The 21,435-nt window shown below is 57.2% G+C and overlaps 2 protein-coding genes across 3 annotated transcripts in view; both read right to left on the bottom strand.

Moving 5' to 3' along the window:
- Positions 1 to 1,089: 1,089 nt before the first annotated feature.
- CPLANE2 (ciliogenesis and planar polarity effector complex subunit 2) lies at positions 1,090 to 3,851 on the bottom strand. Of its 2 annotated transcripts, XM_066563831.1 has the most exons (6): positions 3,830 to 3,851; positions 2,998 to 3,135; positions 2,775 to 2,927; positions 2,530 to 2,654; positions 2,300 to 2,439; positions 1,090 to 1,405 (listed from the first exon to the last, which is right to left on the bottom strand). In XM_066563831.1, exons 2-6 carry the CDS (start codon positions 3,098 to 3,100, stop codon positions 1,177 to 1,179), a joined length of 750 nt encoding a protein of 249 aa, XP_066419928.1. In that variant the 5' UTR covers positions 3,101 to 3,135; positions 3,830 to 3,851; the 3' UTR covers positions 1,090 to 1,176. The 2 variants fall into 2 exon arrangements, with proteins under 2 accessions (XP_066419928.1, XP_066419929.1); XM_066563832.1 differs by lacking the exon at positions 3,830 to 3,851 and having other exon boundaries at positions 2,998 to 3,115.
- Positions 3,852 to 5,154: 1,303 nt separating this feature from the next.
- FBXO42 (F-box protein 42) overlaps positions 5,155 to 21,435 on the bottom strand; it is a 52,319-nt gene continuing 36,038 nt past the window's right edge. Inside the window, exons 5-10 of the mRNA XM_066563848.1 lie at positions 11,082 to 11,235; positions 10,045 to 10,155; positions 9,693 to 9,789; positions 8,855 to 8,911; positions 8,185 to 8,301; positions 5,155 to 8,054 (exon numbers count right to left, since the gene is read on the bottom strand). Of these exons, the coding sequence (XP_066419945.1) occupies positions 6,978 to 8,054; positions 8,185 to 8,301; positions 8,855 to 8,911; positions 9,693 to 9,789; positions 10,045 to 10,155; positions 11,082 to 11,235 (1,613 nt within the window). The 3' untranslated portion in view covers positions 5,155 to 6,977. The remainder of the gene's footprint in view (positions 8,055 to 8,184; positions 8,302 to 8,854; positions 8,912 to 9,692; positions 9,790 to 10,044; positions 10,156 to 11,081; positions 11,236 to 21,435) is intronic.

Raw genomic sequence — 21,435 nt, 5'->3', positions numbered from 1 at the left:
CTGTGGGAGCCCCCCAAGGTGGGGCACGGCCCTGGAGGGGGTTCGGGGGTCCCGCAGCCCCGCGGGGACCCCCGCGCCCGGCCCCGAAGGAGTGAACGCGCCCCCCCTTCCGCCCCCTCCCCTTTCATTCATGAATCGGCGTGGGAAGGGCGGGGGGGCGGCAGCCAATGGATGCAGGGGGCGGGGCCACGCGGTTACTACCGGCCACGCCCCCCGCCCACCAGTTCGATACTGGGGGGTTTGGGGGGGACCGGTCTGGGGGGGCTGCCCGGGCCCCAAATCCTCAACACCACCGTCCTCATGGACCTGCAGCACCCCAAACCCCACAGCACCTCAAATCCCACCACCCACGGCACCCCAAATCCCACAGCACCCTAAATCCCATTACCCACGGCACCCCAAATCCCACCACCCATAGCACCCCAAATCCCACAGCATCCTAAATCCCATCACCCACGGCACCCCAAATCCCACAGCACCCCAAACTCTGGATCATCTGTTGCACCCCAAATCCCACAGTGCCCTAATCCCCTCAATTCCAGCACCTCAAATCCCTCAGCAGCCCTGTCCCCATGATCCTGCAGCATCCCAAATCCTGCATTTTCCATAGCACCCCAAATCTCACAGCAGCCCAATCTCTGCAGCACCCACAGCACCCCAATCCCTTCACCTCTAGTGCCACAAATCCCCCAGTACCCCAAAACAACTCAAATCCCACAGCACTCTAAATCCTGCACCCCTGTTCCCATAATCCCTCTGCAGCCACATCCCCTAATACCCACAGAGCCCAAAAGCCCCAGGATCCACAACACCCCAAATCTGCCAACAGGCCCAGCACCCCATTCCATGATCCCGGTGCACCCACATCCCCCAGCACCTGCAGCACCCCAAATCCTGCAAGTACCCCCATTCCATGATCCCACTGAAATTCAAATCCCCCAGGATCTTCAGCACCCAAATCCTGCAGCACCCACCTCCCGATGATCCCATTGCACCCCACATCCCCCAGTACCCCCAAATCTTCGTTACCCCAGCACCCCAAATGCCCCAAACCCCCCACCCCCCAAAACGGACAAGCCAGGCCACCCATGATCTTTTTCATAGAAAATCACTGATTTTAGCAAAAAGGCACCTTTTTTACCCCTCCCACTCCCCAAACCCTTCCCAAGAGGGGGTTCAGGTGGGGGTGTCCCCCGTGTCTCCCGGGGTGACCCCGGCGGTCACTTGGTCGCGCCGCCAGAGCTCCTCCACCAGGGCGTCCAGGACGGGGCCGACCCGGGCCAGCCCCGCCCGCGCCCCGCCGGCCCCCGCGGTGCCCCCCGCCCGCAGCACCCGCAGCCCCTGCGAGCCCTCGAAGGCCCGCACGTCCCCCTCCGTCACAGCCGCGTGCGGGGCCAGGTCGAATCTGGGGTGGGGAGGGGACACAGGGTCAAGGGAAACAGCAACGCCTCGGAAAATCCCCCCAGAAGCACCCGAGATTCATGGGGAGTTGTGAGCCCGTGGGTGTAACCAGGTGGGAGTGTTCTCTGCCTGCCCAGGGACTGAGTGGTTTGAAATCTGGGGGTGCAAACCTGATTGTGAGGGGGACACGGGGTCAAGGAGACATCAACACCCTGAAAAATCCCCCCAAAACCACCTATAGAGAAATGGGGATTGTGAATCCATTGGTGCAATGAAGGGCTGCATGTTCTCGGCCTGCTGAGATAACAAGTGCTGAGAAATCTGGGGGTGCAAACCTGACTGGGGGGGGGACACGGGGTCAAGGGAGACCCAGAAATCCCCCCAAAACCCCGTGAAAATAAGTGGGGGTTGTGACCCAAAGAAACCCCCCCAAACCCCCTAAAATATCTATGAGAGTTGAGGGCCCATCGGTGTAATGAGAGTTGCACATTCTCAGCCTAACAAGGGATTGAGTGGTTTGAAATCTGGGGGTGCAAACCTGACTGGGGGGGGGGATATAGGGTCAAAGGAGACACCAACACCCCAAAAATCTCCTTTAGGGTGGCAAAACCCCCTAAAAATAAGGAGGAGCCGTGAACACATCAGTGTAACCTTTTGTGCACATTCTCAGCCTGCTGAGATATCAAATGCTGAGAAATCTGGGAGTGCAAACCCATTTTGGGGCGGGGGGGGGGGTTAAGGTACACCTAGAAAAACCCCAAAACCCTGTGAAAATCAGCAGGAGTCGGGAATCCACCGGTGTGCCATTCTCAGCCCCTGCCATGCCAAGCGCTGAGAGCCCCGGGGGTGCAATCCCCCCGCCATGGGGTAACTTTTGGGGACCCCCCCAAAAGGATACTTGGTGCCCACGACCACCCTGACGAGGTGACGGTCCCCGGGGCCCAGCACGCGGCCGATGAGCGCCGGCAGCTCCTCGAAGGACGCGCGGTCCGTGAAGGAGAACAGGAACAGGGCGGCGTCCGCCTCCTCCTTACAGGCCTGGGCACGGGGACACCGCTCACCGGGGGTCCTGGCGGTGTCCCCCGCCCCAAAACGCGTCCCCCACCCCAAAACGCGTCCCCCGCTCACGGGCAGCAGGTGCTCGAACTTCCTGAGCGCTCCGTCCCCGCAGTCCCAGAGGTGCAGCTGGAACAGGACGGGGCGGCCGCTGCCGCGGGGCTTGGCCGGCCAGAACAGCGTGGTGGCCTCGATGCCTGCAGGGACAGCGGGACTGTCACCCCCGGGACATCCCGGGCCATACACAGGGTCCCGTTGTGGCCTCGATCCCTGCGGGGACAGCGGGACTGTCACCCCCGGGTCCCCCCCGGCCGTACCCAGGGTCTCGTGGTGGGCGGGGGGCGCGGGGGTCCCCCCCAGCCAGGCTACCAGCGCTGTCTTGCCGACGCCGCTCCTGCCCGCCAGGAAGAGTTTGTAGGTGACCGTGGGGACAGCCAGCGCGGGCGGCAGCGCCGGGCGCTCCAGCAGACCTGGGGAAGGGCTCGGGGTCATTCTGGGGGTGCTGAGAGCTCGGCTGGAGGGCGCAGGGGGGGCACGCACCGAACACTCTCCGCTGGTTCTTGTGCAGGATGGAGTCCAGGTAGGGGCGGCCGGTGGGGGACAGGAGCCAGCCCGGCTCCAGCGCCCAGTCCTGCTCTGCCATGGGCCCCCAAACCTGGGGGACGGCGAAGAGCCCCCCTTCCCCCATGGGGTCACTGCATCCGCAGCTTTGGGGGCTCCTTTTGAGACCACCCCAGGGTCCAGGCATCCTCCCCAGGGCCCCTAAATCCTCCATCGGGTCCCTAAAACACCCCCCGTGTCCCAGCATCCTCCCATGGGGTCCCCAAAACCACCCACGGGGTCCCTGACGCGCCCCTGTGGGGTGCCTGCCCCCCCTCTCATGGGGTCCCTGACCCCTCTCTGGGGTCCCTGCACTCCCTACAGGGTCCCGCCGCCTTCCCATGGGTTCCCTGTCCCTCTCCGGTTCCTGTGCCCCACTCTGCGGTCCCTGTCCCCCTCAGTGTCCCTCCCCCCTCCCAGGGCGTCCCTCACACCCCATACAGGGTCCCTGCCCCCCTCAGTGTCCCTTTATCCCCTCAGGGTGTCCCTCACAGCCCCATTCTGGAGTCCCTGTCCCCCTCAGTGTCCCTCCACCCTCCCAGGGTGTCCCTCACAGCCCACACGGAGTCCCTGCACTCCCCTGACGGGTGCCTGCCACCCCCGCAGGTTCTGTGCTGCCCCCAGCTGCCCCCGGTGCCCCCACAGCATTTAGGAGGGGGGTCCCAGCCCCTGTCCCCTCCCCGGACCCGCTGCCCCCCAAATCCCCACCATGTCTTGTTCCCCACACCAATTTTCCCGCGCGGGCCCTTTAAGACGCGGCCCGGCCGCTCACCTGAGGCAGCTTCCACCTCCCCGTGACGTCACGAAAATAGGCGGGGCGCTACGGAGACCACGCCCAGCCACAGCTGCGCGTGCGCGGCGAGTTGAGGGGACGCGTGGAGTGACCTCGGCCCGGCGGATTTTGGGGGTCCCCATCCCAAGTTACTGACACTGCAATGATTTGGGGGGTCCCCATCCCAAGTTACTGACACCAGAGTGATTTGGGGGTTCCCATCCCAAGTTACTGACACCGGAATGATTTGGGGGGGTCCCCACTCCAAGTTACTGACACCGGAATGATTTGGGGGTTCCCATCCCAAGTTACTGACACTGCAATGATTTGGGGTCCCCATCCCAAGTTACTGACACTGCAATGATTTGGGGGCCCCCATCCCAAGTTACTGACACTGCAATGATTTGGGGGCCCCCATCCCAAGTTACTGACACTGCAATGATTTGGGGGTCCCCATACCCAGTTCCCAGCACTGCCGGGATTTGGGGTTCCCAACTGCCAGTGTTTCCAGGCTTTGGAGCCCTCCCCCATCCCTAATCACTGACACTGGAATGCTTTGGGCTCCAGCATCTCCCCCACTGGCAGGACTTGGGGTCCCAATTTCCAGCCCCAGCAGGCTCTAGGATCTCCATCTCCAGTTCCCATCTCCAACAGGCTGTGGGATCCCCAGTTCCCAGCACTGGCAGGATTTGGGGTCCTCAGCACCAATTTCCAGCCCCCAACTCGTTTTGGGCTCCCTATTCCAAATTTCCAGCCCCAACAGCTTTTGGGGTTCCCAATTCTCAGTGCTGAAAGGCTTTGACATCCCCAGTTACCATCTCCAGCAGTCTTTGGGATTCCCATTTCCAGTTTCCATCCCTAACAAGAGTTTGGTGTCCCCCATTCCCAGTGCTGACAGCTTTGGGTTCCTGTCCCTAATTCCCAACCCTGGAAGGACTTGGGATTCACAATTTCCAGCACAAGCAGGACATGGGTTCCCCAGTTCCCAGCCCTGAGAGGTTCTGGGGTTCCATCCTAAACCTCCATCCCAAACAGGGCTTGGGATCCCTGAATTCCCAGCTCCCACAGGCTCTGGGATCCCCAGTTTCCAACCCAAACAGGCTTTGGGGTCCCCATCCCCAATTTCTGGCTCCAAGAAAATTCAGTGTCCCAAATTCTGTGTCCCTCTTTGCCTCCCTCCACTGCTCCAACATCCCCTGTACAAATATTTCCCTTCTCTTACACAAAGACCCCAAATTCCCCCTTTCACCCCCAAACTTAACAGCAGCACAGCAAGAACTTCCCCTCCAAATCACTCCCACCCCTCCCCAAAAGCATCAACCATCTGTTTCTTTTCCTTTTTATTTGTTAAACCACTAAAAATTCGTTGGGAAGGGGGGGGGAGGGACCCCCATGAACCCCCCCAAAATGTACACAAGATTTTAAATATCACCGGAATCGCTTCCCATTGCTGCTCTCGGCCCGGGAGTGACGGGGGGGACACCTGAGTCGCGGTGGGTGGGGGGGACACCTCGCTCACAGCACCAGCAGCTCCCGTGGGATTCGGGGACAGGGACCCAAATTTGGGGTGAATCTCTCTGAAGGGCACAGAACATGCATCTCCCGGTGGGGAACCCCAGGAGGGGAACCCCGGGAGCGGGGCAGGATGGAAACTGGGAGAGCAGCCCTGGAAGGCTGCTCTGCAGGGAGAAGGACATCAAGGCGCCATCCATGCCCGGCTTTGACTCTTTTTTTGGGGATGGATGACAAAAAACATGCAAAGGGGATGTGGGGATCGATGGCGAAGCCTCGACCGCCTTCCCCGCGGCCACGCGTGGAGAAGGAAAATTCCAAAATTCCACAGCTCACCCGAGGTGCTCCTGAGGTCTGGGGATTTTTTGAGGGAGGGGGAGGAAATTGAATTTTGCTTTCCCTTAGGACAAATCAAATTGTTCTGGGATGAACGGGAGAGGTGGGATTCGATGAGGGGTTTATTTACAGAGGTGGAAACGCCGCGGGTGAAGCAAATCCCTCCCCGTCCCCACGCGGCTGGGATGGGATTTAAGGCTCCGACCGGCAGAAAGCTCAGTGGGAATGGAGAAGAAAAATTTTGGGAAGAAGGGACCACGTCATGGCGCTGCCGGCTTGGGGAGGGCTCCCTGGTTTTAGGGTGCTGGAGGTTGTTGACCAAAACCTGGCAGAATCCGCCCCGTTTCCCCCCCTTGGAGGGGACAGGGAAGGAGGGGTTGTCCCAGAAGGACGCACAGGTTCAATCCCTTCGGATTTGGATTTAATCTTTGCGGAAGGAGGCACGTGCAAAGATGAGGTGAAGTTACTGCATCGAGGCTGCCCTCACATTTACCAGTATGTCCTTTTCCCTGGAAAACCCACCCTGCTCCCGGGCTCCAAGGGGCTGCTTCGGCCTTGAACGGGTTTGGGCCGTTCAATGAAATGAAACCTTTAAGTCTAGAAGGGAATTGGCAGCCAAATATCTCTGTTTCGGGGGAATAATGGGATTTTCAGAGTATTTTTGCTGGTCAGAGGGGATCAGGGCTGATCCCGAAGCCTGATCCAGCAGGGCAGGGAGAGGAGGGATGCTAACAATCAAGATTTTTGGCATTTTGACACAAAAAAATGTCCTTTCCTCCTTCTTTTGGTCCTGCCTGGAGGACAGAGACGAGAGCGGCAGGTGAGAGGCAAAATAAAAAGGCATCGTGTTTGTGTCGAGCAAAGGTTGGCAGCGCTGGGAGATTCCCAGAGGGATATTGCTGTTTTCCTGACGGAGTTGAGCATGGAATTAATCAAGCTAACAGCCTCCTGCCTGCTGCAATTTAGGTTATTCCTATAAAACCACTTCTGCTCACAACCCACGAGGAATTTCGGAGAGACCGAGACTCACAAACACTTAGAGAATAAACCCAGGAGGATCCTGGCTGCAGCAGAGGAATTCCCTGGCTGCTCACCCCGAATCCTCGGATCCTTCCCCGCCTGTAAACACGACTGGGGTCTTACTGGGAACTGCCGGGGCAGTGCTGGAGGGTTTGCTTGGACTTTTATTGGTTTCCTGCTCCCTAATTCACAGTTTGAACGCCTGCGTGTTGGGAAGGGGCTGGGGAAGGAGGAGGAAGAGCCGCAGGGATGGAAGGACGGGCGGCGGGCGGGGGCCGCATTATCTCTTTGCTCGCACAAAGTACAAGGCATTTGTTTTGGGGTAATATTTGACGTTTTGTTTCTTGTCCATCAGGCCACCGAATATGATCAGCTCCCCTCGGCCTTGCACCACTGTGTGTAAACTGGTCTCGGGTGGCCCCACCACGGAGCTGCTGTTGAACACTTTCCACTTGACTCGTCCCTGCTCCTTGGTGTCCTTAATGTCCAGCACGTACATCTGCATGGGCTTGCAGTTCATGCTCTGGTACAGCGGCTTGCCCACGTTCAGCGACTGCGGCGGGTGGTGCCCGAGGCGCCGGGCAATGGGGGGCAGCGAGTGCCCCTCGCCCTGGGTGCTGCTCGGCCGCACCGAGCCCGGCTCGGCGCCCGGGGACCCCGGGGACGAGGCCAGGGGAGGGCTCAGCGCGGCCGAGGCCGAGGCGGCTTTGGAGGAGAGGGCTTTGACGGCCTCGAGGCTGCGGCGGAGCGCGCCGGGGGACACGGCCCCGGGCAGGGCGGCGTGGGGCGGGGTGTGGATGCCGTTGGTGTGCTCCGGGGGGTTCCGCGTGCCCGCTGTCCTGCCCTCCGCGCCGTCCAGCTGGCACAGGAGGGACGTGGGCTTCTGCTCCCAGCCCAGCTCCACGGAGGCCAGGCGCAGATCCCTCTGCTCCGGCAGCGAGCCCCGGCGCGGCGCCAGGGCCGGCCCCACCTTGAGGTCGAATCCCTCGGCGGCCGAGGGGGTGCTGGGGGACAGGGCCTGCACGGGGCTGTCCAGGGAGGCCCCGCCGGGCGGCGCAGCTCCGGGTGACACGGTGCCGCCGTTGAGCACCGGGGAACTGTCCCCTCTGGCCGGGGACAGGCTGCCCTCCCGCGAGCCCGACGGCGTCTGCCTGCGGGGCCGCAGGGTGCCCCAGCGGCCGTTGACGCAGGGAGCCTCGTCCGTGTTCCTGACGGGAGACTGGGAGCGGAATTCCCGTGTCTCGGGCACCAGGGCGGGCGGCGTGGCGCTGATGGGAGACGGGCGGGAGTTGAGGCTGGGGCTCAGCGGGGCTCTGCCGCTGGGAGCTTGGCTGAAGACCACGACGCACTGTCCCACCTGAGGGAGAGCAGGGAACAGACATCAGGAGGAGCCTTGGAGCTGGGGAGAAGCAGTTACGGAACATTTTGGGCAGGGAATAAAGAGGGAGGGGTGTGTGTGAGGGAGCAGGGACCCCCCGTGTCCGTACCCTGCAGGCAGGATGGCACCACAGCTCCGGGGCTCCGTGGTCCTCGTTCTCCACCTTGAGCGGCTGCCAAGTCCAGGGGTTGGCCTGCATGTGCAGCAACCAGGCATCTTTGAACAGCTGGGGAGAGAAAGGTCACACATTCAGGAGTCTGGGCTGGCATTCAGGAGCCCAGGCTGAGATTCAGAAGCCCAGGCTGAGATTCAGAAGCCCTGGCTGAGATTCAGGATCCCAGGCTGAGATTCAGAAGCCCTGGCTGAGTTTTAGCCCAGTTTGCTGCTGGGCTCAGTCCATCAGGGCTGTGGTGGGAGCGGTGCTTTGCTGCTGCAGACAGAGGATGCTGACCCAGGGCAGGAGCTAATCATCCATGAGTGACTACACCTCACTATGGCCATGGATAAATCCCTTCATTGCCATCTGCTATCCCAGTACAAAGTCAGGCTCATCCTGACGAGCCTCAGTGAACCCAGGGAGCTGCTCAGAGAGTGCCTGGGGTGATTTTTATTAATTAAAGCAGCTCCAGCAACAGCTAAACAGCTTCTCTGGAAAATCTACCAGGTGGGTGCCCAGACTTGAGGAATAAAATGCCACCAACATGCAGAGTCCCCCCATCCCAAATCCAGCCCCCAGGTGCCAGGGGGATGGTGATGTCCCTGCTCCCCCAGGTACTCACTGCATTGGGACCCCCGCAGCCTCCCAGGATCAAAATGGTCTCGTTGTCTATCACGATCTGGAGGGGACAAAAGAGAGCTTCAGCCCGGGAAGGATTTTTGGCCAGGCCTCCAAGGGCAGACAGAGGCAGGTTCTTGCTGCATGGGCTTTGCTGGGGTCTGTGTCCCCGGGATGAGGAGTGGAGCTGGGATGGAGCTGGTTTTGCCAGGCCCAGGACAGAGTGGGATACAGGGCTCATCCCACCCCTTGTCCCAAACCAGTTCCTCTCTCCAAGGGGAGCAATCACTCTTCCCAAAGCTCCAGAGCCCCAAGATCCCTCTGCAAAGGAGGGGAAGGTGGAAGGATTGTTTGGGAGGGCAGGTGCTGGCAGCAGTGTCTGATCAGTGCTGCTGCTGGGTGAGGGATCCCCGTGGGCTCCTTTCCCAGGGCATGGAAGGCACATTCCAGCACGAGCCATCCAAGCCCTGCTGGGACCAGCCACACTCTGGGGATCACTGACCATCCCAGATGGGGACAGCTGCCTCAGGCCAGGTGACAGCCACGAGCTCCCTGCCCCGGCAGGTGCACTGGAGCTGTGCTTGGAGCGGGAGCAACCCCAGGATTGGGAGAGAGGAGCAGTCACAAGGGCCCGGAGCCAAACCAGGCTGTGCTGCCTCTCCACTGATCTGAGGTGCCACGGGGCACGAGTGGGGTAAAGCAGGGATGTGTTCATTACAGCTCTGAGTCACTGGGGGAGAGGGCCTGGCGGGCAAGGGCTCCACAGATAACTTGGGAGGGAATGAATGAAGCTGTGGAGCGGGGAGTGAGGCTGTGCCTGGCTTCCCTCTGGCTGAGCTCACCTGGGACTGGCCCCCGCGCGGGTGAGGGCTGGGCCCCGAGATGCTGGGCTTGGACCAAGCCCACTGCTCCAGATCCAGCACCCAGACGTCGTTGCTCCTGCAGGGATGAGACAACACGGGCTGAGGATACAAGCAGGGGTGTGGAACTCGGGTTCAGGGCTGGGTTTTATGGCAGAATTGGGATTTTTGCAGGCTGGAGGCTTGGGATTTGCTGCGAGAGGTGAAGGGTGTGCTAAGGCAGCAGGCAGACCCCAAAATCCTGCAGAAAATTCCTCATGGGTGACCCCAAGGCCATCCCAACCTCCTTGTGGCTAACAGGGGCGCTTGTCAGTCACCCTGACCCCAAACTTACATCTGCCGGGATCCAAGGGAGCCCCCAAAAACGATCATTTTGTCTTCAATGACACAGGAGGAGTGTCCTGCCATGGGAGGGGGGCCGTGGGTGGTCATGATGCAGTTCCACCTGGGAAGAGAGGCAGGAACACATGCCCCAGTGAAGGAAAACATTGGATGAAAGGCCAAACAAAAAATCCCAAAGGCCTGCAAAGTCCTCAAGAACACGTAATGGAGGAAAACCACAGGGAAAACCTCCAAATATCCAAATAGCAACTAAACTAATTAGAAATCCCAATGTGCTAAACATTTTTAAGGCATGACCAAGTCTCATGACCAAGTTGGGAACATCTCCCCTTCCAATTAAGTTTGCCTCAAATTCTTTCCAAGAGAATTGGAAATCTTAATTACAGAGTTGTAATGACACTGCCCAAAGTGCTCTGGATAATTGATACTTTGGAGGATGAAAAGTTCTCAGCACAAGAGGAGCAGGAACCTTCTCTTTGATACAGCATTTTCCTTCTCACACACACCATCAGTGAGAAAGCTGGGTCTAAAATCAGCCAAATGGTGTTTAAAGGGAAAAAGAAAATTCCTGCCAGGTCCATGGACACTGCTGGATGCTCCAGTCCTGGAGCTGTAAAGGCAGAGGTTGAAATGATGGAGAAATCTGATTTATCACATCTCCCCGAGGGAGCTGAGTTTTGGATCATCACTGAAAACAAGACCTCCAGCACTTCAGGCTTATCTCAGAAACACCTCAGTGCTCCCAGCCAAAGTGATAAGGCACTTAAAACACCCAGGCTTCCCACCTGGATGGGGATGCTCAGGAAGCCTGGAATACTTAGGTACAAGTCCAGAACCATATGGAAGCAACAGCACCCACGAGCTGCTTGGCAGCACGCTGTCCTCAGCTCTGCTGTGCTTGTGTGGCTTTTTTTGTTTCAGAAAGAGCATTAGAGACACACCTGGGAAACCAGGACCACGCACAGCTTCCCAAGCATTCCTCCAGCTGCATTCCAGAGCCATTTCTCCAGGATCAAAGCCTGCTCTTACCAGTTTTTGGAGGGGGAGTACGTGTGGATCTCATCGAAGAACCTCTCGGGCTGGTGCAGGGGGTAAGGGCTCGGCCTGGTCCACCCCCCAAAAAGCACCAGCAAGTCCTTGTAGACCACCAGCGTGGCCCCAGCCTTGGGAGAGGGGTAGGAACCTGGCAGGGAGGGAGGAGAAGTTAGGAAAACCATGTTTGAACACCAGCCCCTAACTCTGCATCACTTCTTCAGTGCCACAATGTGGAGACTCCACCTTTCTGAAAAAATGAAAATAACAGAAAAGAAAAAAAAAAAAAAGAAAAAAAAGGCAAAATTAGAGCTGGGAGCCTGGGAAGAAAACTCCTGCCAATTTGTGTCATGGTAATTAGTAGGAGCCTGAAAGCACATCTCAAACACAGCAAAACATCTGTCACTCACTGGCAGGAAATTGCCGGTTTTCCAGCGATCCCTCCAAATTATTGCTTTAGCGCCGAATAAAAGCAATAATTACCTCCAAATACCTCCTATGTCTGTCCCTGAGGAGGGAGGGAGAAGGGAGACAATTCCAAGGCACCCAGAGTAGCTCGTGCAGATGTGTGGGGTGCCCACAAGCGGCAGCACTCACTGAACCCCGGTTTTGAGAGGAAGCCCTGAATGCTCTGGCTGTGAATGGAGTCATTCCTCGAGTCTGCAGGATGCAGTGCTGCTCTAAAAATCGTGGAAAACCTTTTTGTGCTGCCTGTTTGAGGTTCAAAGGGCTCTGCAGGGACCAGGGGCCTCCTGAGCAGGACCTGCACAAGGACAAGGTGACCTCTTGGGCTCGGTGCTGTCAGGATTTGCTGTGCTCAGATGGTTCCATGGATCCCAAGGGCTTTCCTGAGCTCACCTCTCAACTTACTGCTGCTCCTGTGGCCCCTGGCCACCACATCCCTGAGAAACTGCAGCTGCCCCATCCCTGGAAGTGTCCAAGGCCAGGCTGGATGGGACTTGGAGCAACCTGGTCCAGGGGAAGATGTCCCTGTCCATGGAAGGAGGGTGCAATGAGATGAGCTTTAAGCTCCTCCCAGCCCAAACCATTCTGGGATTTTATGGTTCTTAACCCGCTCAGAGCAGGAGCAGCCTCAGTGCAAGAAACTCGTTAGCAAGAGCAACTATCAAAGGATTCGATTCCTTTGAATTTATGTTGGGAAATCAGATGCTGCAAAAGCCCAATCCCTGCCTGGCCCTGGAGCCAGAGGTGCTGTGTCTGTGTCAGCACCCTGCTGATGTGTGAGGGGCTGAGCTGCTTCCCAGCAACAGCTAAAGCCTCTGCAGGGCCTGACTCTGAGCATCCTCCTTCCCACGGCGGTCACCAGCACCTGGCACACTGCTCAGCTCCACAGCCACCCCTTGCAGTTCATCCCCAGCCCAGCACACTGCTCCAGCTCCACAGCCACGCCTTGCAGTTCATCCCCAGTACACTGCTCCACATCCACAGCCACCCCTTGCAGTTCATCCCCAGCACACTGCTCCACCTCCACAGCCACTCCTTGCAGTTCATCCTGGCATCCCCAACCCAGTACACTGCTCCAGCTCCACAGCCACCCCTTGCAGTTCATCCCCAGTACACTGCTCCAGCTCCACAGCCACTCCTTGCAGTTCATCCCCAGCACACTGCTCAGCTCCACAGCCACCCCTTGCAGTTCATCCCCAGCCCAGCACACTGCTCAGCTCCACAGCCACCCCTTGCAGTTCATCCCCAGCACAGTGCTCAGCTCCACAGCCACTCCTTGCAGTTCATCCCCAGCACACTGCTCAGCTCCACAGCCACCCCTTGCAGTTCATCCCCAGTACACTGCTCCACCTCCACAGCCACTCCTTGCAGTTCATTCTGGCATCCCCAACCCAGCACACTGCTCCAGCTCCACAGCCACCCCTTGCAGTTCATCCCCAACCCAGCACACTGCTCCAGCTCCACAGCCACTCCTTGCAGTTCATCCCCAGCCCAGTACACTGCTCCAGCTCCACAGCCACCCCTTGCAGTTCATCCCCAGCCCAGCACACTGCTCAGCTCCACAGCCACCCCTTGCAGTTCATCCCCAGCACACTGCTCAAGCTCCACAGCCACCCCTTGCAGTTCATCCTGGCATTCCCAGCCCAGCTCTGTGAGCAGGGCAGCTCAAGGGCACGGCTCACATGTGGCCACCTCCCTGAACCAGCCGATGCTCCCACCTGGCCCCTGTCCCCTCCCCTGTCCCAGCAGGACTCAGAGACACAATTTTAGCAGGGAATGACACCCAGAACAGACTATTTTTAAAAGAAACCGGAGCAGCTATTTTAGGATGTTGCAGCTGAGGGAAGCAATTCCGTTGCGATGGGTTCCAGGTGCTGGGAGGGAAGAGCCCAGCAGAAAGCAGCCCCTGGCCTGATGCAGAGATGGCCATGGTGTCCCTGAGCCCTTCCCCAGGGACAGAGAGTTCTGCTGCCCTCAGCCTCATGGAGATGAGGGAAAAATGGGAATAAAGCTCTGCAGAAGCATTTAATGCAAGGTAATGTGTGGCCAGAGCTGTACCAAGGTCTCCGTGAGGACGAGATGCCAGTGAGGGTCACATTTGGTTACTCCTTGTTCCTGAATTCCAGTTTTCCTGGCTCGTTCCATGTGTGCAATTCATTAACCCACACCAGCAGGTTTCCAGCCTAAATAATTCCCTGACAGTGCAGAAAGTTTTTCTCCTAAGCCTGGCACCACAATAAAACATTTGTACCAGAGCTTGTGAATCCCAGCTGGGTGATATCGCCAGGGATGCCACAAGGTGCTGGGGTTAAATTGGGTTATTTTTAAACCAAAAGGGGCAGCTAGAGTCATTCCAGGATGGAAAAACATTGGCACCTTGCTCAGAAAGGTCTGGGATGGAGCAGTGAGGAAAGTCACCCTCCCACTGCTGTAACCTGAAGGTCAACCCCAGCCTCAGCCAAGAAGACAATTCCCAAGTGAGTCAGTGCCGTGCAAACAGCCCAGGGCAGAGGCCAGCCCCGGTTTTTCAGGAAGCTTTGCCTGTTATTGGACATTGTACGGATGTAAATGAGCTGAGTTTCATTCTGCAATGCAGGAAAGCTCTGCATTTTACAAGTCAAAGAAGAGCTGGCCTCCCAAAGCCTCTTCCAACAGCAAAACTGGGATATCTGTGGACGCTCTCCACAAATGAGATGCACCACAAGCATCTCCAGGATCTTGTGCTGGAGCAGGAATGTGTGGGAATCTGGAGAATTAATGCTGTTTATCCCTAAAGCAGGGGAGAGCTGCTGGGTGCTGGGTCCTCAGGAAGGGCAGGAACATCCCAAGGGAGCTGCTGGAAGGGGAAGGCAGCGGCCGCTCCGTGAGCTCAGGACTCAGGCATGTGGAGGAGCCTGGCACTGAGGGACATCAAAGGGACCGAGGACCTGCTCAAAGTCCAGCCCTCTGGAGGATGTGGGAGGTGGGAGCGGCCCTTCAAAGACTCCCAGGAACACAGGGGATCCTCTCTGGAATAGCACATGGATCGGGCTGAGGAGCCACCAGAACTTGGCTGATGAACTGCACTGGGTCCCACCGGTCACAGTGGGGAACTGCTGCCACCCTGAGCTCCCCACCCCAGTAACACCATCCAGCCCAACATCCAGGTTATCCCTCCATAACACCATCCAGCCCAACATCCAGGTTATCCCTCCATAACACCATCCAGGTTATCCCTCCATGACACCACCCACCCCAACATCCAGGTTATCCCTCCATAACACCACCCACCCCAACATCCAGGTTATCCCTCCATGACACCATCCAGGTTATCCCTCCATAACACCATCCAGGTTATCCCTCCATGACACCATCCAGCCCAACATCCAGGTTATCCCTCCATAACACCACCCACCCCAACATCCAGGTTATCCCTCCATAACACCATCCAGGTTATCCCTCCATAACACCATCCAGCCCAAAATCCAGGTTATTCCTCCATAACACCACCCACCCCAACATCCAGGTTATCCCTCCATAACACCATCCAGGTTATCCCTCCATGACACCATCCAGGTTATCCCTCCATAACACCATCCAGGTTATCCCTCCATGACACCATCCAGCCCAACATCCAGGTTATCCCTCCATAACACCACCCACCCCAACATCCAGGTTATCCCTCCATAACACCATCCAGGTTATCCCTCCATAACACCACCCACCCCAACATCCAGGTTATTCCTCCATAACACCATCCAGGTTATCCCTCCACAACACCATCCAGCCCAAAATCCAGGTTATCCTTCCACAACACTATCCAGCCCAACATCCAGATTATCCCTGCTGAGGATAAAGGCTGGAGCAGGCTGAGGGTGTAGCACAGCTCACTCCTCCTAAGCACAGCAGGCTCCATCCCTGCACAGCTGACGCTGTTCTTTCGGCTGGGATGAGGAGCTAAAAGCTGGGCTGAGCTATTTTTTTCCCAGCTGATGGATTTTCCTGGCTCGCAAAGCCAAAAAACCAACCAACCAAAGATCTCTGGCTTCCAGAGATGTTTGGAAAAGAAATGCCAGCCTCTGATTGCTCCCGACACGAGCTCTGGGTGTTTTATCTGTGTTGGATCTGTCCTTATAAGCAGTTTTTCAAGCCCAGTTATCCAGCCCTCTAAAGCCACCGGAGCCGCACACGCGGAGATTAACGGGAACAAAGGAAAAGCCTGGCTTGAAGGGCACGTGGAACACAGAGTGCCAGACCAGCCTTTTACCTCTGGAAGGGGCAGCCCTGAGAGACTCCAAAAACCAGCTGGAGTGGGGAACAGCAACGGTCACCCCGTGGTTATCTGCTGGGATTGCCCAGGTGGAAGGATGGGCTCGGGTCCATCGATGGGGTGTGGGGAATATTCCACAGGAGAGGCTGGAGCAGGTCTGCACTGACCCAGGGGGCAGGGAACACATGGAAAGAGTTGTGTCAAGGGGATCAGTACTGAGGAGCTTTAATTCTGGAGAAGGATGGGATGGGAGCTGCAGCCAGGAGCTGTTTTTGCTGGATCTGGTGGATCCTGCAGGCAGGAGCTGTTTTTGCTGGATCTGGTGGATTGTGGCTGATCGGGTTTCCACGGAACACGCGGATAACCAAAGCCATGTGTCCCATCTCAAAGCTGGGAAATTAAAGGGAGCTGCTCCAGCACCCCATGGATTTCAAGGTGCAAAGGAATTCAAGCTCCCAGGTTCAAAAGCCACCTGCAATCTGCACTCCAGAGGTACAGGAAACCATCCCTGGGAAGGGCTCAGGGCTGTCCTTTCACAGGAATCCTGGAATGGTTTGGGTTGGAAGGGACCTTAAAGCTCATCCCATTCCACCCCCTGCCGTGGGCAAGGACACCTTCCACTATTCCAGAGTGCTCCCAGCCCTGTCCAGCCTGGCCTTGGACACTTCTTCCCAAGGCAGGATGACAGTGCCTGTTTTGCACTGAGTTGTCCCAAACTGGATCCAACCCTGCCCACCACGAGTTTTGTGTTTCCATGCTCAGGCAGCAGCAGAGCCACATCCAGGGGCTGGTTTTCAGTCTGGCTTTTAGGCTGGACGTGGATTTTCAAATCCCAGTTTCCAGCCTGGAACCCTCATCCACCCCAGCCGAGGGATGGCCCTGACTACATCCCATCCCACAGAGTTCCATCCCAAACTTGTGTGACAGCGTGAAATCCCCAAATCTTTCCCCTTCAACCGGAAGCAAAACCAGAGAAGGAAAAAACAATAAATCCCTCTGCTTCCCAAGCCAGCAGGGATTTTTCCACAGCAGTCAGCAGATTCCCTGCCATGTTTCCCAAAGGGAAGAGGACAAGCTGGTGAGCAGCAGTCCAGAGGCCAGAAGAGAATGAACATCCCAGCAATCCCAGCACTAGCACTGGATTTGGGAGATGCCAAAGGAGCACTCCCATGGGAAGAGCAGACATCCCTGTTGCACACCCACTCATTCCCAAAGTCAAACCCAACACTGAGCACTCTGCTCAGCTGCCTCTGATCCAGCATTTGACATTCACCTGTTTTTAATCCCAAAATGTCTAAAACAGAGCACTGGGATTACAAACACGTTCTAGACTAGTTCTGACCAGGCCTGCCTAAACCTTAGAGCCTCTAAAAGCCACAGAAGTATCATCTTCTCTTACCAAAACCACAGGCAATTTAGTGTTCCCTTCCAGAAAAACCCCAAATTCCATGCTGGGAAGCAGACAGGAATTCAGCCTTGCAGGAGTCTTAAGGAAAAACCAAACAAATCTCTGCTGATTTGCCTCCTCAGCAGAGAGACAAAACCTCTGCAGACACAAATAACCTCTTGGGAAGGAAGCAGGGGAATATCCTGAGTTTATCTGCAATTTTTAGGGGGCAGGTCAGCAACCCCCTGATGCTGACATGCAGACAGAATTCCCAGTGTGGGATTTCCACCCTGCTGAGACTGAGGACGGTGGTACAAGCCCAGTCAAACCCTGGCGGGGAAGCCAAGTTTGGTTTCTCGCAATCCCTGGGAGGTGCAGGCAGAGGCCCCGGGGAGGATCAGTCACCTCCACGCTGTTGCAAGGTGCCCGTGGGTATTTTTTTAACCCCGGCACTCTGAGGTGCTGCCGCTCTGATAAAGCCGTGGAGAAGGAGAGGCAGTGCCCTCCGAACCCCGTGCAACTGGATTTACTGAGTCACTCTGTGCTAATGCCTGGCAAAAATGTCCTCATGCAGCATTGAGCAAACAATGCTGAGATAACCGCGCCAGAACGCCGCGGGCTCGGCCTCTTATCTCCCAACAGCCCCGGATGGGATCACCGCAATTCCTGCCGCAATTCCTGCAGCTGCACTGCAGGAGAGGCTTTACTGGGATACACTCTGCCCCTCTCCCTGGCAGCAGTGCCCCGAGGTGCCGGGAGCTCCAAGGGTGAGGTCACCCTCAGCAACCGTCCTTGGGAAAGGCGGATTTGGGAAAGGCAGCTGTCCTTTGGGAAAGGCGGATTTGGGAAAGGCAGCCGTCCTTTGGGAAAGGCGGATTTGGGAAAGGCAGAGGTCCTTTGGGAAAGGATTTGGGAAAGGCAGAGGTCCTTTGGGAAAGGCAGATTTGGGAAAGGCAGCCGTCCCTTGGGAAAGGATTTGGGAAAGGCAGCCGTCCTTTGGGAAAGGCGGATTTGGGAAAGGCAGCCGTCCTTTGGGAAAGGATTTGGCCCCGTACAGGGAGCTGCTCTTGCAAAAGCCTCTGTTCCCTCTCTCCGTGGGTGGAATCCCCAGCATCCACCTCGCCCTGCTTCCACGCTGGTGGTTTTGTTCCCCCTGAAGTGACGCTGCCACGCAGACTTCTCCGGTGATTTCCCAGCCTGACAACTCCCCAGATCAGCCCCTGTACAACTGAAGAGCTCAGCGCTCCCAGAAAGGGCAAGCAGCTCCTGCAGCTCATGTTCCCTGCAAGAGGCAAGGGAAGAGCTGGGAATTGGGCTCCCCAGCCCCGAGGAGGGGGCTCCTGCAGGACAGGGGGAGGTTGGGGTGGGACATGGGGCTGTGTCCAGCCCTGCTGAGCTCCACACTTTTTGCTCCCGGCTCGTTTCCTGCAGCACGAGGGAGGCGCCCCAGCCTCGGAGAATCCCAAAATGACTGGTGTTCCACGAAATGGCTGCTGTGTAATTTGGTGAGGTTACAGCTACCACGGGGCTCCAAACCTCAACTATCCTCTAAAGAGCACCCTGTAGGCACAGCCAGAGAATCCCAGGATGATTTGGGATGGAAAGGACCTTAAAAGCTCATCCCATTCCACCCCCTGCCATGGGCAGGGACACCTTCCACTGGACCAGGTTGCTCCAAGCCCTGTCCAGCCTGGCCTTGGACACTTTTGGGGACAGGGAATCCACAGCCCTTCTGGATGCAGTCAGAGGGAGGAAGTGCAAAAAGCCTGGGAAGAGCCAGGGCTTTGCTGTTCCCAATATTTGCTGCAAGGACAACAGTTATTCACTGAAACCCCAGCATCTTCCCACTGAAATTCCCAGCACAGGAAAGGAAATTCAGTGCAGCTCTTTGCACTCCCTTCCCTTGCTGTCTCCCCCTTCACTCCTGTTTTCAACCCATTGGTTCCTGAACTTTGCTCCCTCCACGCCAGGGAAGCATTCTTCTCCTTCATTCCAGTAATTCCAGCCCTGAGCACCAAACTCCCTGAATATTTCATGGCAGGAACTAAAATCCACCTTTGGGCAGCAGTCAAGCACGAACGCGGGCTCCGTTGTTCCAGGTGCCTGCCCCATTCTCGGGGAGTTTTACAGCAGATGCTTTGGGGAAAGATTAAAATCAGATACAGAGCACCGGGATGCCCAGAGGCTTGGAAGGCACACGGTGCTGTGTGTGGATCACACTGCCCCGGGAATGCTGCCTGCTCAATCCCGAGGATTACACACGTAATCCTGGCGGACTGAGTCCTCAAGGCAAAGGCTGGGCTGCCTTGGAAGGAGCTCTTGCCGATAGATGTCAGCACAGCCTGCCCGAATTTCCCGGGAGGATCCTTCCCTCCCAGCTGACAGTGCAGCCGTGGGATAGCGGGGTTTATCCCGCTGACCCCACAGGGACAGGGAGGTACCTGCCCGGGAGGCAAGGCCTGTCAGAGACCCAGGAAAGTGAAATAATTGGGTGTGAAACGATCAGGGAATTTGTGTCCAGGGAAACCGTCACCCCTGGGTGCCTCCCACGCCTCGGGAAGGAGGGATCGGCTCCCTCTGAGGTGCAACACATTCATGAGATGTGAGACACCACCAGTGTCAACAACCCCGTGTGTGGCTCCGGGGTTTTGAGCCTTTTTCCTGAAAAGGAAATAAATTGGAGATGCTTTGTCTGAGCCACAGTTTGCAAATTCCTTGGCTCCAACCAAATTCGGACAAGTGAGAAATTAAATTCTCTGCAGGGCTGGCAAATAAAACGTCAGGAAAAAGGGAAAAAAAAATCCTGATAGAAAAAAACCCTCTTGGAAAATCCAGCCTAATTTCTGCCTAGGTTAGAGGGATGACAGTCCTGCACTTTGGGATCATTAAATCATCATACAAATTGTTCTCCAAGTGCTGGCTTCCCAAGGTGGAGGAGGGAGTACCAGGTACTAGTAGTAGTCGTAGTAGCAGTAGTAGTACCTGCTACTACTACTAGGAGGGATTCCTGCTCAACCCTGGAAATGTCCAAGGCCAGGCTGGACAGGGCTTGAAGCACCCTGGGATAGTGGAAGGTGTCCCTGCAAGTAGAACAAGGTGAGACCCCAAATTTGTACTGAGGGAAGAGGGAATCCAGAGGAACTGAGGGAAGAGGGAATCCGGACCCTCACTCCACCACCCACTCCCTTCAAGCTGCTCCTCTTGCAGCCTGCTCAGCCTTTCCCTCTGTTCCCTCCCCACAGGACTCGGCCACGTCAGGCTGAGCTGTCAGGGCAGGGCAGGAGGGCACCCTCGGGCTGAGGGATCATTCCCTGAGGGAGAGCCACAGCCGGATGCTGCCTCCCTGCCCTGCTGACCCGGGCAGCCCAGCCCTGCTCCAAGGAGCCCATTTCCCACAGCAGGGAATGCTTTCCCCCACGTTTCGCCCTCGGATAAAACCTGGCTGAACTTCCAAGTCCTGCGGTGCACGGAGAGCAGGGAATGGGAGAGGAGAAGTGCTTTGGGCTGCCGGGGTAAAACCCCTGTGCCAGCCCCGACTGAGGCAGCCCTGCTCCTGGGCACATTCCCACCTCCCTGGGCCGGGAATCCATTGCTCCTTCAAAGCCATTCCCGGCTGCCTCGGGCACCGCATTCCTGGAGGCCCAGGCACACCTCAGTGGCATTGCTGAGCTGCCTCTGCCCCCTCCCCGTGCCTCGGTGACCTTGGCGGATACCGGGAGCGCTGGAAAAGCCGTGGGAACACGGCATTGATAAGGATAAGGCGCTGCCAGCTGGAGGGAGGGGCAGGATGCAGCCAGGTAGGGTCAGGGGGAGAGGGAGGAATGTGAGAATCCCACATTTCAGATGTGGGATTTGGGAGCAGGAGGCACAGGGATGCTTTCCCCTGGTGGTGACGGGTGATCCTCACCCATTCCCCATCCCACTGACCCTGCTGGGCTCTCCAAGCACAGGCCTTGGTTTGCAGGGAGCAGACCCCAGACAGGGAGGGATCTTTTGGCTTTTCCTGCCTGGTTCAGGCATGGCCCCTGTGGGATCAATCCCTGCAAACAGCTCACCACACGCTCAGTTTGCAGCTGTGGGATCAATCCCTGCAAACAGCTCACTGCACACTCAGTTTGCAGCTGTGGGATCAATCCCTGCAAACAGCTCACCACTCGCTCAGTTTGCAGCTGTGGGATCAATCCCTGCAAACAGCTCACCACACGCTCAGTTTGCAGCTGTGGGATCAATCCCTGCAAACAGCTCACTGC

The sequence above is a fragment of the Molothrus aeneus genome, chromosome 21 (genome assembly GCF_037042795.1).
Source record: "Molothrus aeneus isolate 106 chromosome 21, BPBGC_Maene_1.0, whole genome shotgun sequence".
Classification (NCBI taxonomy): domain Eukaryota; kingdom Metazoa; phylum Chordata; class Aves; order Passeriformes; family Icteridae; genus Molothrus; species Molothrus aeneus.
This window is presented reverse-complemented; position numbering and strand designations above follow the sequence as displayed.

Coding starts and splice junctions, on each gene's coding strand:
- CPLANE2 (XM_066563831.1), bottom strand. CDS start 3,100: ATGGCAGAGCAGGACTGGGCGCTGGAGCCGGGCTGGCTCCTGTCCCCC. Junction 2,928..2,997: donor GAACCAGCGGAGAGTGTTCG/GTGCGTGCCCCC, acceptor GCCCTTCCCCAG/GTCTGCTGGAGCGCCCGGCG. Junction 1,406..2,299: donor AGGGTGGTCGTGGGCACCAA/GTATCCTTTTGG, acceptor TCCCCACCCCAG/ATTCGACCTGGCCCCGCACG.